Source organism: Squalius cephalus (assembly GCF_949319135.1).
Source record: "Squalius cephalus genome assembly, chromosome: 2".
NCBI lineage: Eukaryota > Metazoa > Chordata > Actinopteri > Cypriniformes > Leuciscidae > Squalius > Squalius cephalus.
The window spans coordinates 22857538-22880375 of record NC_137123.1 but is presented as its reverse complement, the minus strand read 5'-3'; the positions used below and the strand labels follow the sequence as shown (position 1 = coordinate 22880375).

General features: G+C 38.5%; 3 protein-coding genes across 10 annotated transcripts in view; 1 reads left to right on the top strand and 2 right to left on the bottom strand.

Moving 5' to 3' along the window:
* Positions 1-85: 85 nt before the first annotated feature.
* On the bottom strand, positions 86-12029 carry nfam1 (NFAT activating protein with ITAM motif 1). Of its 5 annotated transcripts, none has more exons than XM_079850266.1 (7): positions 11912-12029; positions 2270-2350; positions 1800-2099; positions 1292-1413; positions 892-999; positions 677-772; positions 86-266 (listed from the first exon to the last, which is right to left on the bottom strand). In XM_079850266.1, the coding sequence occupies exons 2-7, from the start codon at positions 2322-2324 to the stop codon at positions 216-218; spliced, it is 732 nt and encodes a 243-aa protein (XP_079706392.1). In that variant the 5' UTR covers positions 2325-2350; positions 11912-12029; the 3' UTR covers positions 86-215. The 5 variants fall into 5 exon arrangements, with proteins under 5 accessions (XP_079706392.1, XP_079706394.1, XP_079706391.1 ...); XM_079850268.1 differs by lacking the exon at positions 11912-12029 and adding an exon at positions 3405-3450; XM_079850265.1 differs by lacking the exon at positions 11912-12029 and adding an exon at positions 3236-3327.
* Positions 4300-11043, top strand: LOC307153569 (uncharacterized protein). The gene is made up of 4 exons (XM_079863111.1): positions 4300-4739; positions 6253-6386; positions 6918-7047; positions 10234-11043. Exons 2-4 carry the CDS (start codon positions 6266-6268, stop codon positions 10556-10558), a joined length of 576 nt encoding a protein of 191 aa, XP_079719237.1. The 5' UTR covers positions 4300-4739; positions 6253-6265; the 3' UTR covers positions 10559-11043.
* Positions 12030-14710: 2681 nt separating the features above from the next.
* grin2bb (glutamate receptor, ionotropic, N-methyl D-aspartate 2B-b) overlaps positions 14711-22838 on the bottom strand; it is a 105087-nt gene continuing 96959 nt past the window's right edge. For all 4 annotated transcript variants that reach the window (XM_079864185.1, XM_079864187.1, XM_079864186.1 and 1 more), the window contains one exon: positions 14711-21032. In XM_079864185.1, coding sequence (XP_079720311.1) covers positions 18543-21032 — 2490 coding nt within the window. In that variant the 3' untranslated portion in view covers positions 14711-18542. The remainder of the gene's footprint in view (positions 21033-22838) is intronic.

Here is a 22838-nt window from a genome sequence, read left to right as displayed (position 1 = left end):
CACTTCACAGACTACAGAAATTCGGATTTATGCAGGAGATGAGGCGAGAGGTTTGGGGTGAAACGACACATATTGACACAGCTTTCAGTTGTTTTAATCTTTCATTTATTTTATGTTATGTTATGTTATGTTACACTGGTCCATAAAATATGAATTATACAAAATATATTTATTTGACTCCAAGTACATTCAAGCAGGTAAAATTCATTCATTCCTCACAGGTTTTCATAAATAGAATCAAATACTTCTTCTTGGGCTTTGCAGTGCTGAAAGAGAACACAGCAATAGAAACTGTTGGTATTCTAAAACAACACTAAAATTCTAATTCTGACAAATTTACTTTTTGATTAAGGGAGACATAAGGTTTAATTCCCGTATCCCCCCTCCCTCCCCACTTTTACTGAATGCTGTATTGTTGTTAATAATATGTGCTTTGTGGTTTAATTGTGTGTCTGAGTCTGTAAGTATTTATGTTTTACCATAAATGCAAAGTGTATGTCATGAAGTACCTTCAGTGCATGATTCTATCCTCAAGAAATGTTTATATAATCAAGACTACATTTAAATTTACAACCATATTTATGTAGACCTACATATAATATAATTAATAATAATTTAACATAGGCCATTATTAGAGGTCATGGAATGTTGCACAATTTCCCCCTATTAAACAAACCTCTTTATCTGATTTTTTCTTTCTTGTGTTTTCTTCATGCATCATAATCTCTGGATCCAATGTATCATAAATGGAGCTTGATCTGTATTGTAGCGCCTGTTGGAAGGGAGTATAAGGTGATGCATAAAACCTTAGCCCTTATTAAGCCTAAAATTCTTACTAAAACCATTTCCCAATAAATTCCAAATATTGAGGCAAAGAAAAAGAAATCTCACTGTGTAGAGTGATGCAGATGCAGCATTCTCATCTAGCATCACATCATCACTTTCCTCGGGTCTCTGCTCTGCTACTACATTTTTGTCATCTCTACAAGGAGGTTGATCCTAAAAAAAGAGGCAAAACTAGAGCTGAAACTAACAGTAACACATGTGGTTTTCTGGATTGTACACGTCTGCCCTTCTCTGCTCATAACGGCACTATCTTGCAATCAAAGCAACTCTGGAATTACACATCTTGCATAATAAAACAAAGATAATCTTTTCTGAACTGACAGACAGAATACTGTCTAGATAACAGTCCATATCTATAACCCCAAAGTATTGCATAAAGTATACACAATTTGAGAATAGGTTGAATTATTACAGTATGTGCTATACATGTGTGGCCAAGTGTTACCTTGTAGCTCTTTAATATGTAAAGTGAGCCGGCAACACTGAAGATGAGAAGAATTCCTGAGAAAGCCATCATTGTGATAATGTCATTTTCTAACTCCTCGTCTGGCTCCTGATAACCTTTATCTGGAGAACAGAGAGTTAGGGTGGGACATGGGACATGGGAGCGAAGCAAAAAAGGGGAAATAGAGAGAAATGTTGTTTTACTTTTGCTGAAAGTGACAGTTTCAGTCTAGCATGTCACATGGCTGAACTCAGACTTCTTTTGCTGTCATCATTTTTTATGAATCCATAATGATCCTCTTTATTCATCAGTCAAGCCTATCTATTGGCTCACAAGCCACACATTTATCAAATGAAAGTAAAAGTAAAAACCACTATCAAGATTCCTACATATTTTAATACTGTTTAAGTTGCGCCTGAGAGATTAGCAAAAGGCACCCGTGCATTTCATTCATAGCGCACATAAAACGTAAGACCAATCCTGGATGATCAATGATCTGCAGACTCACCTCTCACATGAACCACCCAATGCACTTCCGAACTGTCCCCAGGTTTTCCCAATGTATGACGAAAAAAGTAATTGCCAGAACTGGAGCTGTTGGGCATTTTGATACATGCTTTCACAGACTCTTTTTTGTCAAGAAATTCACTTTTAAGACCTCTACTACTCCAAATTCTCCTGTTCTGGGTGTAGCATTGAAGGCTCAAGCTGAGGTTTGCTGGAATTACCACTGACAGGTTGAAGTAAAGCTCGTCTCCTGCTAGTGCCACTCTGGTTCTACTGTTCAACGTAGAGATTTTAGATTTGGCTGGAGGGACAGAGGAAAGATCATGGTGTTATTGAACCATCTGTGCTCTCATGATATGTTCATAACTTTCTAATTCATTTTGAGAGAGTGTGGGTGAGAAATCCAGCAATACAATAACGAAAATGAAATGAAACACACTGCAATGACACATAAATAATGGTCAACTATACCTTGAGTTTCCTGCCAACAGCACAGTATTACGATCCAACACAGCACAGCATACATCTTTATATGTGCAAAATGTACATGTCCTTTCATTTAAAAAACAAATGAATCCACCTTTTCTTTCTTTGTGTTGTTTCATCAAACTCAGATATCACCATCCAGCACAAAGTTTCCAAAAGAAGTGGTAAAAAAAAAAAAACACAAAAAAAACGTAATAACACAGGAAGTTAAGCCATATTACATCAGACTGGAAGTGCACAGGACCCTAAACATCGTGAAGTACAATCTCATGAAATCCTCAGTAAACACTTCCTCTCTGACACCACAAGCTCACTTTCTTAATTTTGTCCTTTAACAGAACTGTTGTTCTTTGGTTGGTATATTAAAAACGTAGCAATACTTAAGTCTGAATATAAACAGTTTTAAAAACAAAGTTTCACTGAAATGTAGTTTCTTTACGAAGCGTGTGGGAAAAATTCAGTTCAGGTCTTTTAAAAAAAAGGTCACATGCTCGCGTCAGATGCTTAATTATAGCCTATATTTAAATGCAGAAACAATAGGCGTCTTTACTCTGCTAGTTTGCTAATTCGAATTAGGGAAAAATTTTGGTTTAAAAATAGTGCACCTTGTCTTTGACCACCAGGTGGCAGCAGAAGAGCACGTGATACTTTGCGAGAGAGCGCCTGACTCACATCAAATAAAGAGGACTTCCAAAATCATCAAAAATGAATTACGTAATGATTACATCACTGTCACTGAAATACACATAATTAGCGCCAGGGCAGATAAATCAAAAACAGCAGTAGCGAATCGTCAAATAAAGTTTTCCCACCGTTTAGTATAACTTTAAAGTAGGTATAATAGCCTATCTGATAACGGGCAGATGATAATGTCTATAAGTGTTTATAAGTGAAAACGTAAAAAGCCAACAACATTAAACTAAATTTAAGCCATCAAGACTGCACAAGCACCTCAAATCCTCCATGATAAAGATAAAAAGACTGAGATAGAGAGATAAATGAGGAGCAAGGAGAAGAAAAGAGCAAGGAATTCAGTTAGAGGTGACAAATTGCCTTATTTAATGAGAAACAGGTGCATGTGTGCCTTGTGACTGCTGAGCTGAAGTAAAGGAATACTCACTCGTATGAGCCAGGCAAAACTGACCTCACATACCAGAGGGAGAGGGAGAGCGAAAAAAGAGCACAACAAATATAACATCTGGATACCAGGGAATCAAAATATTTCATGTCCCATAATCTTTTTTTCATCATTTTTTTTTCTTTCTGGAGTCATTATGAGAGTCAAACACAAGGCATTAAAAAGAACAGGTTCATTCCAGAGAAATAAAAAAAAGGAAGTTGATTTTGAATTATAAATGTGTATATTTATTCTGCTGCAATTCCAGGATATAATTGGCATAACAACCTAGTATTTATCTTGATTTTGAGGTTGGTAACAATTGTTTTATGACTGAAAATAGTCAAAAGTACAATCAAGGTAAATGGTATTACCTTTGGCAGATATTTTTATTACAAGTCTGGACATTTTTTTATCCAGGTGTAAAAGACATTTATTGAAGTGGAAGACAAAGATTCGCCAACTGTAACCTTGGAAATAATACAGTGAGAAGTGAAGAGTGAATTATGAATGCAGTGTTTTTAATAAAAGAACATTCCAACTGAAAGCCACATGCAAGTTCATGCAATTTTTGCTCAGCAGTGTTAAAGAGCCTTTTGATTGAATAACAGAAATCATGTGAAACTACCTCTCTCTCTCTCTCTCTCTCTCTCTCTCTCTGTAGATTTGTCTATTCTTGTGAGAAAATGTCCTCACACAGAATCAAACATGTTAAAAACTGACAGATGAGTTATCATCTGAAGTGGTTATCACTATTTAAAATGCACATAAATCAGCTAAATCGTGTTTTGCTTTAAAATGTCAATAGGTTTCTGTAAGGGTTTGGTTTAGAGGTTGGGTATAGCATTATTATTATAATGTCTGTGAAAGGTTTGTCTATGAAAGGTATTTACTAGGTGTGTGTGTGTGTGTGTGTGTGTGTGTGTGTGTGTGTGTGTGTGTGTGTGTGTGTGTGTGTGTGTCACTATAAATGAAAAAGGGCAAATGATCAGATAGAGAAAACAAAATAAATCTACAGAAAAGGTGCACATCTGGAAAGGGTGATATTTTGGGAAGGAGTGAGAAGGCAGAGGCCAACAGATGGATGGGGGGGGGGGGGGATAGAAAGAAAAAAGAAGGGAGGGGATAAGATAGAGGAGAGAGAGAGAGAGAGAGAGAGAGAGAGAGAGTTGAATGTACACAAGTTCTTGCAGGGCAGAAATAAGTTTAAGTGTGTCTGACTGTCAATCGACTTCAACACGGCATTCAGAAAGAAGAAGTGGACAGGACAGTGATATTACAGCAGAGGAGAGGAGGACAAAAAAGAGAGAGGAAAGCCACATCTCGTTCCCTGAAAAAGTAAGTAACTTTAAGTGGAATTGAAAGCATGTGTTCTATAATATTGCACTTATCTGTGTCCTGCAGTTCTACTATTCTGCTAATTCGCCTCTCTCTGCTGGATATATCCTTCATATCTTGCAATTGGATCAGTCTAGAACTCATAAAGCATCAAAAATCAATTTTACAGCAAGTTTGAGAAATCAATGTTTAGGATGTATTAATGTCTGTTGTAAGTGTTTGATTGATATCCATGTTGTATGTCAGCTCCTTCTCTCTGAATTTGAGAGACTGCATGATTTGAAGGAAAAAAAAAAATGTGTGAAATGGGTTCAAACTGACAGAAGTGTCCTGATCGAACATTAATCCTGTGATTTTCGGATTCTTGAGCACATCCAGATCTCTGCTACGCCACGACGTCATGGAGCCATTTTAAGAAATGCCTCTTTTCTGACTCACTCTACAAAGTCAATTACTATGATCTCCAAGTTCAATATTATGTAAAGCTCTCTCTCCCTTCTGGACTCCCTCTCACTGCAGTTTCTCTGTGCTTTACTGCAGCATTTCTCTGCAATGTGATTGTTTTAGTCTAATGATCATGTTGATTGTGCGTTCTCACAGTTATCTTACCTCAGAGAGCTCTCTGTGCCTCAGTCATTGAGCCTTGTGGCTCAATGCAGCACAAAGGAGATTTTCTTTCAAATAAAACTAATTGAGTTTGCTATCAGTTAGGCCAGTCACAAGACAATCAGCCCGTCATCCATCTCCCCTCTGTGTTCCTGAATGAACTAGTCATTCATTTAAATAGACCAGAAATACCCAACACTTGAGTGATTCTTCTTTGGAGGTGAAGGGCATGAGGCCACGGAAATAAAGCACGAAACTAATAGAATAAAGTCAATTTCACTTTTTCAATCAGTGGTCAAAGAGAGGAAGTTCTTAACATATAGAAAATTTGGAAAGTGAGTCTGAGTTTGTGTACTTTATTTAATTTTCAAAATATGATGAAGGCCCTGTAGAAGTAATCCAAATGGATGTAACATTTTTGTTTTCAAAGCAATCATTTTGGTAAATAAAAACAAATTTAAAATAGTTTTACTATAATTCATTAAATATTATTTCAACAGATTAAGTGAAAATTATTACTTTGTTGTGTGATTTTAATAGTTGGATAGTGTAGAAAAGGTATAAATAAATATATAAAAATAAATAAATAAACACATTTGTGCCTCGAAAACTTTAATATTAAATTCTAATAAAAAAGGACAAAAAAAAAGCCCAAATTGTCCTGAGGAGAAATTGACAACGTATACAATGAATAATCGTATAAAAATACACGCCTCTGCACTATTTTCCACAGAATCATTGGACGCTAAAACACTTCTGGCTGTTTGTCCTGGAAAAAACAAAGTGCTTTCCCATGTGCCAGATGTATTGGCAGGGTAAAGGTTTAAATCTCTTGCCTTACATTGGGAGTTTTCTTAGTACTTGTTTAATTGTTTGCTATTCTCCTTGCCTCTCCTTGACATCTCAGCCACTTATTCACCATGACTGTTCCCACGGCAAAGAAGATACTGATGGTGCCTATGGTGGCCATGGCGTTTTTGTCTTCATGCTTTGGGATGAGCAACGAAGTGGATTATGGGAATTGGAACTACAGAGAAGGAGGTAAAACAGATAAATAATATGTATTGGTTTTATATATAGAATGGATGTAAGAATGGTAAAATGTGTTAAACTTAGTTGAGACTACTTATTTTTATATACTTTTAGCCTTATATTTCATAATAAGTTCAATTCTGAGGATATCTGCTTAAATTTGTGTTTAATTCTGAGGGAATATTCTGTGATGCGTCCATTTCACAAACAATCAAATCATTGTGTTGGTCTATGTTGGTCAGTCTGGACTCGGCTGCAACACCTTTGTTTAGATTTACAGTTTCATGGAGCTAATATCTAATATTCAATTCAAGTCACATTGCTGACCACCACCAGTGTACACCAAATAACTCATACCCTTATCAGTCAGCCTGGCTAAAACACAAACAGACATCTCCTAATGCCACCCTTTGAAGTTAAAGCCCTGTAGTCCGGTGCAAGAAACCTGAATAAACCTATTCTGAAGTATCAGACAGCCTCTTGTCATGTAGTCGCCGGCCTTATTAAAGACTAACCTCATTGTCTTTGCCCTCACGGCAGCGGAGAATGTGAACGTGGCTAACATACGCAGCGTGACTCGAGTGTTGGACGCCTGGGGCAAACGCATATTCAAAGATATCAAGACCCTCTTACACTCACAACCCAATGCCCTTCTGCCAGACTACTCCAGGTAACGCATTGTACTTCCTGATACCTGTACAAATTCATTGCAAAGACTTTTTACTATGGTGCTGAAGTACAAAGCAATTAGTGTTAACCAACCGCCAATATGTTATAACATGCATTTCTTACGACACTTATCTGTAACAAGTAGCTAGGCCTATCTCCCTTTGCTACGTTCACTAAAGCTTTCTTGTTTTGCCCACTTTCACTTAAAGTTTTTTTGCACATGAAAGCAGCTTGTTGGACGGTTTTATATAAACAAGAAAAATGCAGCGTCCTTTGGGGTTTGTTATCCTGAAGTCGGCAGTTTAAGAGACTCACTCCCTTAGCCCTAAGGAGATTGTTTTCATGAAGCTCATTCTAAGCCACAAGCATTGAAACAGCACTTAAAATGGCAGAAAAAGATTTTTCAGGCACACATGCTGTCTGAATGACTGTATTGCATGTACAGTACATGAAATAATGAAATTCAGACTGAGACTGTTGAAGGTAGCTGATCTCTTTTATTTTATCAACTGTTTAGTATCCGACTAGTGCCAATTACCAGATCAAGCTAATAATACACAAAGCATGTGAAGCTAGACATCAAGCACCAATAACAAACACGTAAACTACTTAACTAGCTAAAAAATTACTAACAAATTAAGTCCCGATGAAAAAGGTTTACAAGACATTTACCACCAATTAAATGCTGAAGCTAAAGAGGAGACTCTGAATTTTTCTAGTGAAAAAAAGGATACTTTTGTATTTGAAATATATTCCCTTTTTCAATAGTACACTGCAAATATACTTACAAAAAGTTTACTATCTTTAAATATATTAAAAGTATATTAGCATCATGCTTTTACCCGTTTTCACAATACAACTTTTAACACACTTTAAAATAATTGTAGGCTTACTTTATATTTTCTAAAAATACATTTTAGAAAAAATATACTTGAAGTGAAAATTCTGTTTATTTTTAAAAGTGTATTTATTTGCACTTTATTAAAAATATATTTTAGGTATATTTTAACTGTGTGCTGGAAATGATCATTGTAACAATGCAATGAAAGTATACTTTCAACATACATTATAGTATACAATAATGTATACTTTCAACATACATTATAGTATACAATAGTATTTTGTACAAAGTATAGCTAAGTTGTATTTGTCTAATAATGTGCACTTGTTATTGAAGACAAAGTGTGCAATTTGTAGTAGTAGGTGCCGATAGCCTCATGGGCAAGTGCGCCGTTGTGCTTCGGGAGACTCAAGTTCGAGTCCTGGCTTGTGGACCTTTCCAGATCCCCAAATCAAGATCAAGCATGTAATTAGTCCCTACACAGGCGTATACTTAAAGTACAAGTATACTTGAAGTTGTTCCAATTTAGTACACTAAATACACTTAAAGTTGTTTAATTACAACTAAAATATACTTAGTACAAAATTATTTGTTTCAAAATAGCACACTTCAAGTTACCTAATCATTAACACACTTTAGTGTGTTAGCACAAATTAGTCTGCAAGTATACTTAGCATATTTTTTTTCACCAGGGCATGCTTGCTATAACTTGCTATTGCAAGCCGCTCCGAAAATTGCCTACCCTATCTTTAATCCTTAAATGCATGAATGTTTCGCCAATCATTATTACATATTGGGGTCAAGCGACCCGGATCAATATCTAACATGGATGGATCTGTCATGATAATATAAAACTCAACTGATATCAGAGTAACAATTACAGAACAAGAAAATAAAGCATATTTTGATACCTTTTGGAGCTTGGAAGGGTTCAGTTTGAGCAGATGTTTTATACCATCACCACTATCCTCGTCAGAGCTCATTTCCCAGTGCATTCAGCATCTGGCTCATATTCACGATCTCAAACATATTCTCAATCAGGCAATCAGACTTGTCAGACATTGCACTTATTCAGTCATAAAAGATTCAATTATTATTGTGCAGAAAAAAATATACTTACACAGTTACACACCTCGGGTCGGCCTTCACAATTTTTACAAAAACTGAATGGGAAACTTTTTTTTTGTTTGTTTGTTATATTGTTTATAATGAATTGATTGAGGAATACTATGAATATTCAATGTCTAACTTTTAAAAAAATGAATGAGGAGGAGGGTAGTGAATGACGTCCCGGGTCACAAAAGACCCGAAGTAGGCTATGCGTTTAAGGGTTAACTTGACACAGCATTTAAAAAAGCGGTGCTCGTGAGAGAAAAACAGTGCGGTTGAAAAGCATCAGGACGCAGCACAACGAATAAATGGGCCTATAAGTATCACGTAAAAAAATTAAAAAGCATAAAGGAACTAATAACACGACTGGATGGCAGGATTTTGGATGCATTTGAGGATAAGTAGCCTATCCCTTACGAAAATTAACCATGGTTTTTGCTACACTAACTATAGTTTAACCATGCTATTTGTAGTAAAACTATGGTTATACGAATGGTAATCAATCCACCAAAAACATGGTTACTACACTTAGGCTATAATAAAACCATGGTTAATTTTGGTAAGGGATGGCAGACACCAGAAGAGAGATTAGCATTAGGCCTAGTCTAGCTGTGAAAATGCTATAGACCAGATGAGCTACCGAATGAAAAGGCTGTTTTCTTTTTGTTGTTGTTCGTGAAGCAGCAGGATCGGACAGTTGTCATAATGTGGTGTACAAAGGACTCGTCATCCTCTGGCACTGAGCGTTTTAACACACCTGGAGGCAGTAGCGCTGTGACCTTTTTGTGAGGCAGGTCTTGGCTAGAAGGACCAGAAGCTCAGCCTTGTCATTTTAAGCTACGTCCTGTTAATGTATGTTCTTTGACTTACTGACCCCACGTATAGTGCACTAAAATGAATGCAAAAATCTCCTTATTCACATCAATAATGCATAATTGACACAACATTCCCATCTTAACACTCTTATTCCTAGGTCTCACTTGATACATTGATCCAGAGTTGAGTGTTTAAAGTGTAGGGCTTATATGAAATATGAAAATATGAATTAATATGTCCTTATATGAAAAAATAATTTGTTTCATGCCATTTAAGTACATTTTTTTGCTGTATAAATCTGCCAAACCCTTACGGAAGAAGCACAGAAGAACGATTATACACTATTTTTCTCTCTCGTTGCACACAAACACACTCACTCTCACACATTCCAGTCCCATCTCACACTCTTCTTTCTCACAGGGTTCGTCCTCTCTCGGAGTCCCTAAATGATCTCTTCAGAGAAGTCTCCCACTTACAGAGGCGCATCACAGATCTTAACAATCGCCTAGCAACCCTGGAACCCTTCCTCCGTCATCATGGTTACCGAGAGGAGGGTGAGGAAGGAGGGGACGGCAAGGGACTGGCTCCTCAGAGTGTGAAAGGAATGGGACAGAGTCAAACAAAGTATTCACGACGGTACATGGTTCGAGTAGTCCATCCTATGAACAGGGTGGTGAGAACCAGACGAGTGAAAGTGTTCAAAAATCAAAACGGAAGGGTCAAAGCGAGCGAAAGTGAGAGGTAGAGGGTGGTAAAATATTATAATCAAACATTAATGTTATTCAGGAAATATCCTTTATATTGGGAATAGAACAATTCACATATTAGACATGTTAGTATACTAGAGTGCATACATCATCTTTTGTCTGTACTCCTTCATGTTCAGGTCTCGAAGGTGAGATTAAAGTTCCTTGGCAAAAAAACTAATGTTGGGAATGTGGATTGTGGAAAACTTTCCCAGCAAGATAATGAAAAAACAAAAAGAAACAGTGAGAGTAAAAACAGACACTCTAGCTTTTTCCAAACAAAGCTACAGCAATACTATCAGCTATTGTTTTCTGTGGGGAATCTTTATGGAAGCTTTGCTATACAGAGCCATTTGTGTGATAGGAATAAAATCAGGTGAATAAATGTTCATACTTTAAAATATAATTCTGTCTGTTTTTTTCATGATTGATTACTTGTGTTTAGCTGTATTCAAATATTAAAGGGGACCTATTACGCAAAATTCACTTTTATATTGTTTTCGAACATATTTATGTGTCTGCAGTGTGTGCTCTTTACACAACAACCCAATTGTGGTAAAAATCCATCCACCCCATTTGTTATGCCGCGTTCCAGGCAACCTGTAACCCGTGTTTATCCAACCTTATACCCGTGAAAGTGCACTGGAACGGCAGTAAAACACGTAACTTCCCACCCGTGAACTCGTACTAGATCGATGTACTCCCAGTTACGAGTTGGAAAAACACGGGTTACAGGTTGCCTGGAACGCGGCATTATTTTCCCCATAAATCTGAAACAGTGTCTCAAAACACCCGTTCGAACCTGCATATCTATAAGCTGATTAACCACTGATAACGCCCATTCAATCGAGTGATAACGTTCGAATCGGGTGCTCAAAATGAGCCATTCAGGAATGTGCTCCAATGTGAGGTCACATGCTGAGGCCCTGCCCACAACTGCTGATGGAAACTGCCTTATTAGCATAAACCCTGCCTTGAGTGAGCTGTACAGAGTCCGCCATGTTTATCTCCTTGCCAGAGCATTTAAAGTTCCTGTGAACCAGAAGTTTCAACCGACTTTATTTCAGTGTTGTGATGTATTTCGAGAGAAACGGAATACTAAATGAGAAAAATAGAGGGCGTGGCTTAGTTTTTCCAACTGGAACCTGATTGGATCTAGAAAAGTAGGCGTTTCATTCAGACAGCAGAAGAGAAATTAGTTTAATACTCACCAGACACACCATCTGACAGCCAGCTTTGTGTGCGCGTGCATCGGTTGTGTGCGCGTGCATCGGTTGTGTGCACTCAGAAAATCAAATATCCGAAGTTAAGAATGATATGGCTTTAAAATGCATGCAAATAAAAAAACTTACATGATGATGAAGAACTGCAATGTCACATGAGCGTGGCCGTGTGATAGTTGATAGATGATAGTCAAAATCAATATGTTTTGGTAGTTTTTGGTAGTATCCGGACCAAGGCAAAAGCTGTTGGCTGCGCCCTCTTCTGGAAAGCGCGATGGGGAGCAGAATCTCATTTGCATTTAAAGATACATGCACGAAAATAGTATGTTTTTCCTTCTGGTCAAAAATGGACATTCTGGGGACACCTGAGACTTATTACATCTTGTAAAAAGAGGCATAAAAGGTCTAAATACAGGGGTTGATAGACAATATTCGTTGCTGAATATCGCACCTCTCTTTGTTAATGTAGCAAACTAGAATAATTTGCATTATATCTTTAGTACTTGAGTAAAACAACACAGACCCATTCCAGATTTTTTTTTCATTTATAAAGAAAATAATGATTCGTGCAATTTAGATTTGGATGGCACAGTGCTTAATTGTGAAGAAAGAACAATATAAAATGTCTACAACTGAAACTAGTTTTTAGGATCAGTACGATTCATTTATAGTATATGATTAATTTGAACTAGTTTTACCTTGTTGTTGTTTTGTTTTAATTACATAGGCTATTCTGCAGGCACTGTTATATGCATGTATAAAGAGGTAAGTGCAGCATGGTACTGTATAATTTAATTATTCTCATATTACAATCCATGTTCCGACCACCCCATTCACATGCTTTTCATAAATGATGTCAGCCAGGTGGCCTCATTTATCATAGGCTCCCAAATCTTAATACGGTTTCCATCTCTATGTATTTATGAAAGCATCCTATTATAAAAAACACATTAACCCTGCATATAAAATACATCATTACTAAATATCACACACATATGCACAAAATAAAGAACAGAAGTATGCAGCATTACTGAAACGAATCACTAATGACATTAATTCCCTCAAACAATATGTATCTGCATTGAGGAACACAGTTGTTTATAATGTTTTATAAGCTCACTTTAACCCAACACATGCTTTCTACAACAGGTTGTGTGGACTGACAGGATCATAGTGGTATAATTTTAACAGCTGGAAATACAAACCATCGCGCGCCACTACCCCCTTCTGCTGTGCGCAAGATGAATCTGGAGTGTTTTGTAACTCGGGCCACATGGTGGCAGTGTTGTGACGGGTTAGTTCACCGCGTGCCTGTTTGACAGGAGTGAGTGTCTGGTCTGAAGTCAGTGTCTGCGTCCACTATTTTTTTGGCCAGCACAGCACATGACTTAAAAAGCGTTTACCAAGACATGTCAGTGTGTAGTATGTGGGTCTGCTTGCGTGTATTTCTGTGCTGGTGAGGACGTCTGACAGTATATTGGTACGTATGAACGCAAATACGAGTATGTGTAGGCTACGTCTGTAGCCTACAGATTTTTTGCTTTGGCAAAACTTTTAGCACCTCTACGTAAACGACTGACTCCCTGTTATCTGACCGTCTCTAAATTAACGTGAAGGGTTAGCCTTGCCACGCCTTAATTACTATTCTGAATCTCTCCATTCACGACCTCCTCTGTGACCGTTCCTTAAAGTCACCATATCTTAATTGACAATTCTTATTTATTTATTTTTTATCATGGATTATTGCATTGTAAATGATTTATCATTTTTAAATTCATGTGCCATCGAAATCTTTAATCAAAATAACTTCCCTGACATCTCTGATGATGTGTTTACTGGCGCGAGGGCGGGACAACCTGTCACTCACATGACAACACAACAATGGCAAACCAATCAATACCACACGGACAAAATCAAGTCCCGCCCTACATTTGTTCTTGTTCGAAAAGCCGTTTCATTCAAATATACGTCACAATAGATAAGAAAAAAACCATTGTAATTTCTGTTTCATGTCAACTTTAAACTAATGCCTTATTAATTACTTTCTGAATATAGTCTCCATTCACGCCTCCCTCTATCCGTGACTCTTCCTTAAACTTCCCTGCTTGCGTTTATCTCTTTTTCTCCCTGTCGCCATGGACACGTGTGGGTGTTGCATATCATCTCTACTTGCTGTTTCTGTGTTATATGTTGTAGCAACCAAACCAAGTCACAGTATACTACACAGATCTTTCTTCTTTTCTCTCTCCCTCTGTCTCTGTCTCTCTCTCTCTCTTTCTCTAAAGGTCCAGTTGCTAGGTAACAGTTAATTGTCAAGAAATAGTTACATGTGTTGCAATGTATTCTGTGATTGGCTGCTTGAAGGAAACGTGTTAGTGAAAGAGAGAGAGAGAAAAGGGAATGAAAAAGAGAGTGGGGGAGTGAGACAGGAATAGAAAGAGTAGGTTTGTGAAATATTGAATTGCAAATGGTTTTAAAATAAACTGCTATTACTTTAAAAATAAACAGCATGTATGACATTCTCATGATTAAAAACAGCTCTTGCACACAGGAATCAATAATCACAATGATATGTTTGACATGACTCGATATGTACAGAAAAGAGCGATAAGTACTTTGCTTGCAATTTGTTCATGATGCAGTGAATCAGACGTATCCAGGGCAACAACAGTGGATAAGCTCTCGTTCACGTTTCATGTACATTATGTCACGAATCAAACCTAAGCTTGTGTAGAGCACAAAAGAACCGAAGGAAAATTTGTCCCACAATTGTCATATTAACAACATGAAAACCAAATGAGATTCATATTTGGAACATGATGATGATGACACTGGGAAAAACAAAAAGGGGAGTGTCACCATTTCCTCTCAGATTCTCGCTGCTGGAAATGTATGGAAAAAGACAGAAGGACTATAAAGCTTGAGATCTCTCCCTTTTATTTTGTTTTTAGTCAACACTGTTTTGTACAAAGAGACAGAAGAATATATCTTAGCACTTTTCACACTGTGTCTGTATTCTCAATAGCTTAAGTATTGTGAAATGTCTCATTAAATTATTATTGTAGCCTTAACACATGTAATCTCTCTCTATACAAAAACAGAAAAAAAGAAACCATTTTTGTCATATTTACAGAATCTGTACAATTGTGATCCATAAGTAAGATTTAAAATAAGTGGTTAAAATACAAGAAAGACAGAATTAAAGACAACGGTGTAAATTTGTGTCTTAAATTCTGGTTCTCGGATGCTATTAGAATGGCACTGTGCTCCTGGTCCAGTGGTCTAATAACTTTTTCCCCATGAGGCTATAAAAAATCTTCCAGACAAAAATGTATCTCAAACTTCAATATTTTAAATATTTGTCTTCATATATTAAAAGGCTATGGAAAGGGGACATAATTATTTACAGCAGACATAATAGATAACCATTGCACTGTGCTCTGTTTTCTTCTCGCTCTCTCTCTCACACACACACACACACACTCACACAAACACCTGTGCGCACACTTGCCCACTCTCACGCAGAGGTAATCAAGCATATGATTTCAGATACACGTACAATCATATGTGACGTACCTTACTTGGGAGGACTCTAAAATGACAAACCAATAAAATAGAGTCAAACTACTGAAGTCTTCTACCAGTCATCAAGAAAATTTTAGGTAAAATGAGAATGAATAAGAAGAGAAATAAAACACTGTACGACAGCGACACAGAACATTGGCTACTGTCCCTCCTGTCCTCTTCCGCCCATCTCCATTGTTTATTCTGCGTCTCACACTAAACCTGTATTTATCAAATTATATTAGCATGCTTTTACAAGGCCACATCTTTAAAATCGAAATGAAATATAAAATTGGAAAGCTTTTCAGGAAGAGCAAAGGCAAATGTCCCTGACACTCGCACACACAATCACACAAAACTTCCTCTACATACTGTAGTATAGGCTACTAATAAAAACTATAGGCTTGACTCTCCAGTACAAACAGAGATGGACAGGAAATGCAATGGTCTAAGTCTGTCAACACATCTCTTGCTCTTAAAAAAATGCCACACTGTTATGAGATATCTTATGAGATATCTTTAAAGGATTTACTAAATAAAAGAAAAAAGTAGATCAAGCATAAAAAAATCTTAAGGGTACTTAAAAAAAAAATGGTACCATGCAAAGAAAGGTCTCGTGAGAGCAAGTGAGAAAATCTTGTGCGACAAAAAAATGGCAAAATTAGCTTTGGACACAAAAATGGTCATCTCCTTACCTAATAGCAATGTTCTGACAAAATCTAGCATTATCACCAAAATTTGCGTTTGCCTGATAATTTCCCTAACGAGGTATTATTCCATACATATCCATTTTTCAAAGATCTTATCAGTTCATTAGAATCAGCACATCTATTGAATCACCCTGAACCTGTATGATGCACAGTTTATCAACATATTGCAAGAACAAGAGCAGGCATGATATCTAAATAGACATAAATGTATGAAAGATATGGCAATAAATAAGTAAAAGACATGCATGCTCGTCTTAAACACAAACTCTCACAAAAAAGACAACTGAGTCAAATAAGAATGGCAAAAGTTAAGATAAAAATTCACAAATTGATAGCTATACATCAAAACCAAATATTATAAATATTGTGCTTAAAGTGGAGATCTGTTTGGCTAACAGTTCATTCACAAAGAAAATGTAGAAACAAAATCTGCAATAAACACAACTAACTTCAAGTAAAGGATTTTATCTAAGCTGTGTGGGCCAAAAGTTCAAAAAAAGACAATGTGTTCAGACTGCCCTGTCATGAGTTCATTTGTGGTTTCGAAAATGATGAAAAAAAGTTCATAAATGCTTGCAACGAACCTCACGTTTATCCAATTGAATGAGTTCACTTGTTTATTGATTTAGGTAATTAGGCAATTTAGCTAAATGATATGTTTGTTTTTGCCTGTGCCCATCCAAAATTCCTGAGATATACCTCTACTTCATATAAGTGGGTATTAAAACTGCAAATTAACTTTAAATGGTTAGGGGAAATAACTGGAGTCATCCCTACCATTATCATGTATTAAGTTGTTAAAAAAGGACTGGCGAATATAACGAAAATATCTAGAAAATTTCACTTCTGCTGTACAGATGCAGTAAAGGATTGTATTAGCCTGGACAGCGATAGGGAGGATATAGAAAAATTCTTAATGTTTATCCATACCGATGAGTTTTAACTGATACGTTTTGCAGCAAAGTTGGATTGTTAACCTTCACTCTAATTCTTAAAATATCTAACAAATATGGTAAAACATAAATCTGTAGAGTTACATCCTTTCTGTCTATTCACTGTACAAAGTGGAAAAAAATGAATATTTACATAACAAAATGCAAGCATTTGCTGAGAATCTTGCAAAACCCTACATACTGTGCACTGGTGTCTCCCTAAGGAAAGTACAGATAAGCATATCCAATACTAACTGCATTCTAAGAGGAAACAAATCCATGACACAGTTGTTATTTTACTGCGTGATCAAAGACTTCCTAAGAAATGCGGGACAGTGGAGGAAAAAAATTCAGTTGATTTTTGTTTCTATATTGTAGATAACATCATACAACTGCAGCTCAACTCTCAGGGAGGATACTATGCACTGTACAATGTTGTGCAAACCTCAAATATCCTACGTTCCTATTATTAGACCTTGTCAGAATGATCATTTAACTGGTTTTCTTTAGAACCAAGTTCTCGATATTAATACTATGAACACATTCAGGCTACTTTACGTCTCCTCACTGCTGGATATTCCATATCAGTGCTTATATCATTAAAAGGAAGGTTCCAGAATAATATGAATCATCCAATGACAAATCTGTGTGCAGTGACCAGAAAGTTACCATGGCAATATGACCTGTAAATCTGGTATTCTGTAAGTCTTGGTAAGGCACATTACGTGCTGTGTATTAAACCAATATTTTTCTAACAAACGGAACATTATAAAATAAGGTGAAAAGAATACATTTCCTTCACAATGATATCTCAAGTACAGCTGAAGTACCTTGCAAATCATGCCTTGTACACACATTTTACAGCACTCCATACTGGTAAAATAAACTTGAATAACCAATAATAAAGAACCTTTATGGAATCCACATTTGTCTACAACTCAATTAACAATCAAATTAGGTCAATTGACAAATCAAATAAGCCTCCCGCAAAGTGGTTTGTTAACCAAGAACTGAAACTACAGTACAAATATATAACAGCATAAAACATCCAGAAACCAAGCCCAAATGGAACATCATAAACATTGTAATAATATATAATAATATTATTATCAAGAACATTATCAATACAATTATTGTAAGTTTTACCCTGTTGTTTAAAAAGATTAACTGATTTCCATCCACAATTGTACAAAGGATTGTACACGGTTGTCTCCATCTGGATCGGCCACTATTTTGATGTTAGGAGCAGGGAAATAGTGGGATATACAAAAAAAACATGAGAATAAAAGAGAGGAATAAACAGGTTTTCCCCTTAATCTCAACTTTTCAACAGTGGGCAGGTCCCCTCTCTATTTACATACGTACGCTTGGCAGCACATGATCCGCGTAACTTAATGAATGCACGAGTCAGTTCCTTATACACGGTTTCCTCTTCTTCTTTTTGTGGGCATGAAGGTACTAATTACACACTGTCTTTTCAGTTGTCTCTCATTCATCATTCCACATGTCCGTTGGCTTCTTTTCCACATTTCTATCTGCTTCTGACTCCCATCTTCAGACATCAGACTCTATACTGGAAAGCTTCTCATAAACATGTCCGTTGCTCGATCCATTAAACGGTCTCTGTCCTTGACCCATTCCTAACCCATCCCTTGCTGACAGCAGCTTGTTGTTGCTAGGTCCTCCACCGTGGTGGTTGCCAAGAGGCCCGCCCAGACATAGCTCCTTGGGGAACCGAGGGGCCACATTGGACATCACCCCAGAAGTTGCGGAAGCAGGCAAATAGGAAGTCACCCCCATGGAGCCCCGGAAGTCAGCCCGACTGTTGTTGAGGAGCTGTTGCTGCTGCTGCTGTTGTGGCGTCTGTTGCTGCTGCGGCTGTGCCTGCTGCTTTTTGATGTAGTATGATTTGGCGCCGTGTAATAGACACTGGTCGTCGCCGAAGGTTGGGATGAATGGGTTCTGGTTCACCTTATCTGGGTAGAGAGATTTAGACAAGGAGTAAGTCCCGACCCCTCGGGTACCGCCCACACCTCCTCCCATCATGCCTCTATCCCTGTCCCTCATGTCTCTCTCACCCACGGAGCGACGGTGCAACCCACCTTCACCCCCACGAAATAAGCTAAATGATGAACCCCCACCCTTCCCTCTGTCCCCAAAATATGTTGTCTCCCGTTCCCCTCCCGCATACTGCTCAAACATCTGGGCGTAGGGGCTTGCGCCCTCCATGTAGCGGTCTTTGTCTTTTAGGCTCACGCTTCGGGGTGGAGGAAGCATTGACGCTCCACCACTGCCTCCAAACCCACCCATCCTGCCCGCCCCTTCCTTCTGCAGCTCTACAAACGTGTCATAAGAGTGCTGCCTGCGCAAAACCTTACCACCTGGGCCAAATTTCCGCCTCTGTACCTGGGTTTGGGCCCCTGTGCCTCCCCCTCCCTTTCCGCTCTCCAGAGGGTGCTTGCCCCCAATTTGATCCAAGAGGAGGTGGTTGTCCTCACTGATGTCATATAAGTTGCCCGGTTTCTTGCACGAATCACACCGCTTGCAGGAGGCGGAACTAGGGCGGCTTGAGATTTGTCCACTCCCTCCACTGGATCCCCCAACTCCCCCAGCAGCTGGATAGGCCCCGGCCCCGCCTCCCCCATGCATGCAAACTGGCTTGCTTCCTCCACTTCCAACCCCTCCACTGTGGCAATTGCGACATTCCCAATCCCCTCCAGCCAACCCTCCCACCCCTCCGATGCCCTTTTCCCAGCATGCATGGCCCTGTTGCCCAGGTGATCCTCCTCCCATTCCACCCTTACAATCTGTCTTCTTGGATTTACCTTTCAGGAAATCTTCAATGGGAACCAAACTAGTGCACGCTCCCCCAGCACCACCGCTACTAACTACTCCACCGCAACCGCCTCCGCCCAGTCCCACTCCTCCACCCATTCCTGGAGCATCACTTAAATCCAAATGTTCCCATGGAGATGCCCCTTCCTTGGCTCGAAACTGATCCACATAGAAGTCCCTCAAATTATCTTTGTCTCTGAATAGATAGGAGGTGCCGTTACCACCTCTCTGGCTCTTGCGCTCCACGGGTGGGGTGGCTGAGCGGTGTGCTTGTGTTGCTGGATGATTGTGGTGATGATGGATAGTGTGGTGGGGGCGTCTCCTGAATCCAAGCTCAATCTCATCCTGCTCACGGCGAGACTTGGCAGAAGCGGGTCTCTTTTTTAGGCTGTCCCTGTACTGCTTGCGCCGTTTGCCGTGCCCTTCGAGGTTTCCGTAGGTCACGGTGTGAGTGGAAATATCAGACACGTCGGATCGAATGTTTCCATCGTCCCCTCCCGATCCCACCCCACCTCCCCCACAGTACCTGTCATGTCCTGCTATAAAACCTGAACTGGATGCCCCACCCTTGAAGGAGAACTTTCCGTATAGATCAGGCAGGCCAGACTTGAAGCTTGACTGGGTTGGGTGACCTGCAATCAGGTCAAACTTTTCCCTGTTCCGATGTGTCAGCGACTGCCGTGGCTGGGTGGTGAAGATGGGCGCTACCCCTCCCCCTAAGCTGTCACAATCGTACCCACCCTCCAATGAACTGGCACTCCCTAAGCTACGAGGTCGGTTAGGCAGGGGACCCGACATACCGAGAGCCAGTTCGGATCCCGTGCCCCCATGGTGGTGTAGGTAATGATCCTGGTACAGGTTGCTGTCCTTCAGGTGCAAGTTCCCAAAAGTCCTCTCCACCTCGCTTACATAGTCGCTGAACATGTTGTCCTCTGGCAGGTACGGTGGAGGCTTGCAGTCTGTGTGGCCTACTAGGCTGCGCCGATGTTCACTGATGTCATAAACGGCTGACTCACGATGGCTGTAGTCCAATGCGCTGAGGGGTGAACCATTGACCCCAGGCACAGAGGTCATGTTTTTGGCAGTACGCAACAAACGGAGAATGTTGGAGTGGGTGTTGTTCATGTTCATGTTCATAGTGGCTGATGGTGAGTTAAGGGCTGATTTGTTCTCTTCAATCTGAACACCATGGATGCAACTGTAGATGCCCTATTGGACAGATAAAATGAGAGAAAGCAAAAACAAAGGAAAAGAGAAGAAGAAACAAACAATGTGGGATTAGATTTGTTTAATGAAAAGTTTAATTAGCAGCAAACATGTTCACAATTCTGATGCAAAGTTCAAGTCAAACCTTAAGTCTTAAATCTTGTAGTTCTATAGTTTTTAAGTATTTATGTTTACACATTAGTTTTGTAATTACTGTTCTGACAGTCATCTTTATGCTGTAGTTTAGTTTTATAAAGCCTGCTGGAGGAAAAAAATATTATTATACATTTTCTTTTATCACGTCATGTTTAAAATGAACAGTTTATCCATCACTGTCTTTAAATTTTTGAGATTATAAATACAAGAAGAGAAAAGGGAAAATGAGGGAGTCATGAAGAATTGAAAGGAGAGAGAGAAAAACAGAATGGAATTAGTTCAAGAAAGAGAAACAGTAGGGGCGAAAGAGGTTGTGATTGATGATGACATGGTGACAGTGTTGCGGTAACTCTGTGGTTTTGACTGTCTATCAATGTCTTCAATCAATGTGATTAAAATTCAGCTGACACCACTGTGTCTACTCATCTGTGTCTCTCCTTCATCACTGCCACGACAAATTAATTACACAATATTCTAATAAACCTCTCCAGCTCATTCACCATGATGCAGATTTACTGCATTTTAATCCATTTATCTGTGTAGTTTTGGCTGTATTTTATCAAACTCATTTCTTAATGGCAAATGTATAAACTGTGAGACTGGCTGGGAGTCAAAATACTTCATTATCTTTTATACTGTTGGTGTGCCCATTTATATTTAGACTAATAAATGTTGTGATGCACTATACTGGAATGTCTTTTAAAATTCATTATATATATATATATATATATATATATATATATATAAACCATATAAAACCTTTTCATAACAAATAATACATGAAACACATGTGGAACAAATAGAATTCTCCTCAAAACATTTCAAAGGCTAAAGGTTACTCTTCTACTGGCGATCTGTCCCTCCAGTGAGGCAACATGTCAGAAATGTTTCCTGTCTCGCTCTGAGTCACGCTTAGTGTCCTATCCACTCTTGTGTATTTTTCCCTCTTCTCTTTATGTTCCTCTTATCTCCACTACCTTCTGTCTTTTTTTAAACTCAGGTCATCCTTCCCAGTGTGACTCTTATTCTCATTCATCTCCTGACCCTTCAATCCGATTGGGTTGGAACATATTCTCCATTCAGTGTTATCTCATTTCTTTTTCTCTTTCCTTCTTTCTCTTGAGAGGTTCCATTCTCTCCCATTTTGTCTTTTGCTTTTTTCCCTCTATTCATTTTAGATTCTTCTTACCCCCACTACAGCAACACACGCATCTACATCTCAAAGGGAAATATATCTAGTAAGAAAATCGGTTTCCTGTGTCTGTACTTGTAGCTGAGGAAACTGGTCATGCAAATTGCCCTGTTGGCTAACAAACCAATATAGTAATCGTTTTTCCGGTTAGCCTCAATAATTTGTGAACTCAGGTAAACCCAGGCTTATCTTTGAACCACTTGCCAATTTGGTCAGATAAACTGATATTTACTCCCTCTGTGTTCATCCCAGACATTATGTGGGTCATGGCACCACTCCAAATTGCTTGAGGCATGATTTGATGTCCGAATGTCTAGAAGGAGAGACTGCTGCTTTGAGCTAACTGCCTGTTAGCTCAAGATCAAGGTTTTGATTTATAAATACTGCATATGCACAAAATGGTCACTGAAAGTGTTTGCCCTTAACCCCACACACATCAGAATGAAACAAAACAGAATGTA

What these genes read in the sequence shown, in the direction of transcription:
- nfam1 (XM_079850264.1), bottom strand. Translation starts at nt 2,357, where the DNA reads ATGAAAGGACATGTACATTTTGCACATATAAAGATGTATGCTGTGCTG. An exon ending in ACATATTAAAGAGCTACAAG is followed by an intron (nt 1,000 to 1,291) that starts GTAACACTTGGC and finishes CTCTTTTTTTAG; the next exon opens with GATCAACCTCCTTGTAGAGA. An exon ending in CATCTGCATCACTCTACACA is followed by an intron (nt 773 to 891) that starts GTGAGATTTCTT and finishes CCCTTCCAACAG; the next exon opens with GCGCTACAATACAGATCAAG.
- LOC307153569 (XM_079863111.1), top strand. Translation starts at nt 6,266, where the DNA reads ATGACTGTTCCCACGGCAAAGAAGATACTGATGGTGCCTATGGTGGCC. An exon ending in TTGGAACTACAGAGAAGGAG is followed by an intron (nt 6,387 to 6,917) that starts GTAAAACAGATA and finishes CCCTCACGGCAG; the next exon opens with CGGAGAATGTGAACGTGGCT. An exon ending in CTTCTGCCAGACTACTCCAG is followed by an intron (nt 7,048 to 10,233) that starts GTAACGCATTGT and finishes TCTTTCTCACAG; the next exon opens with GGTTCGTCCTCTCTCGGAGT.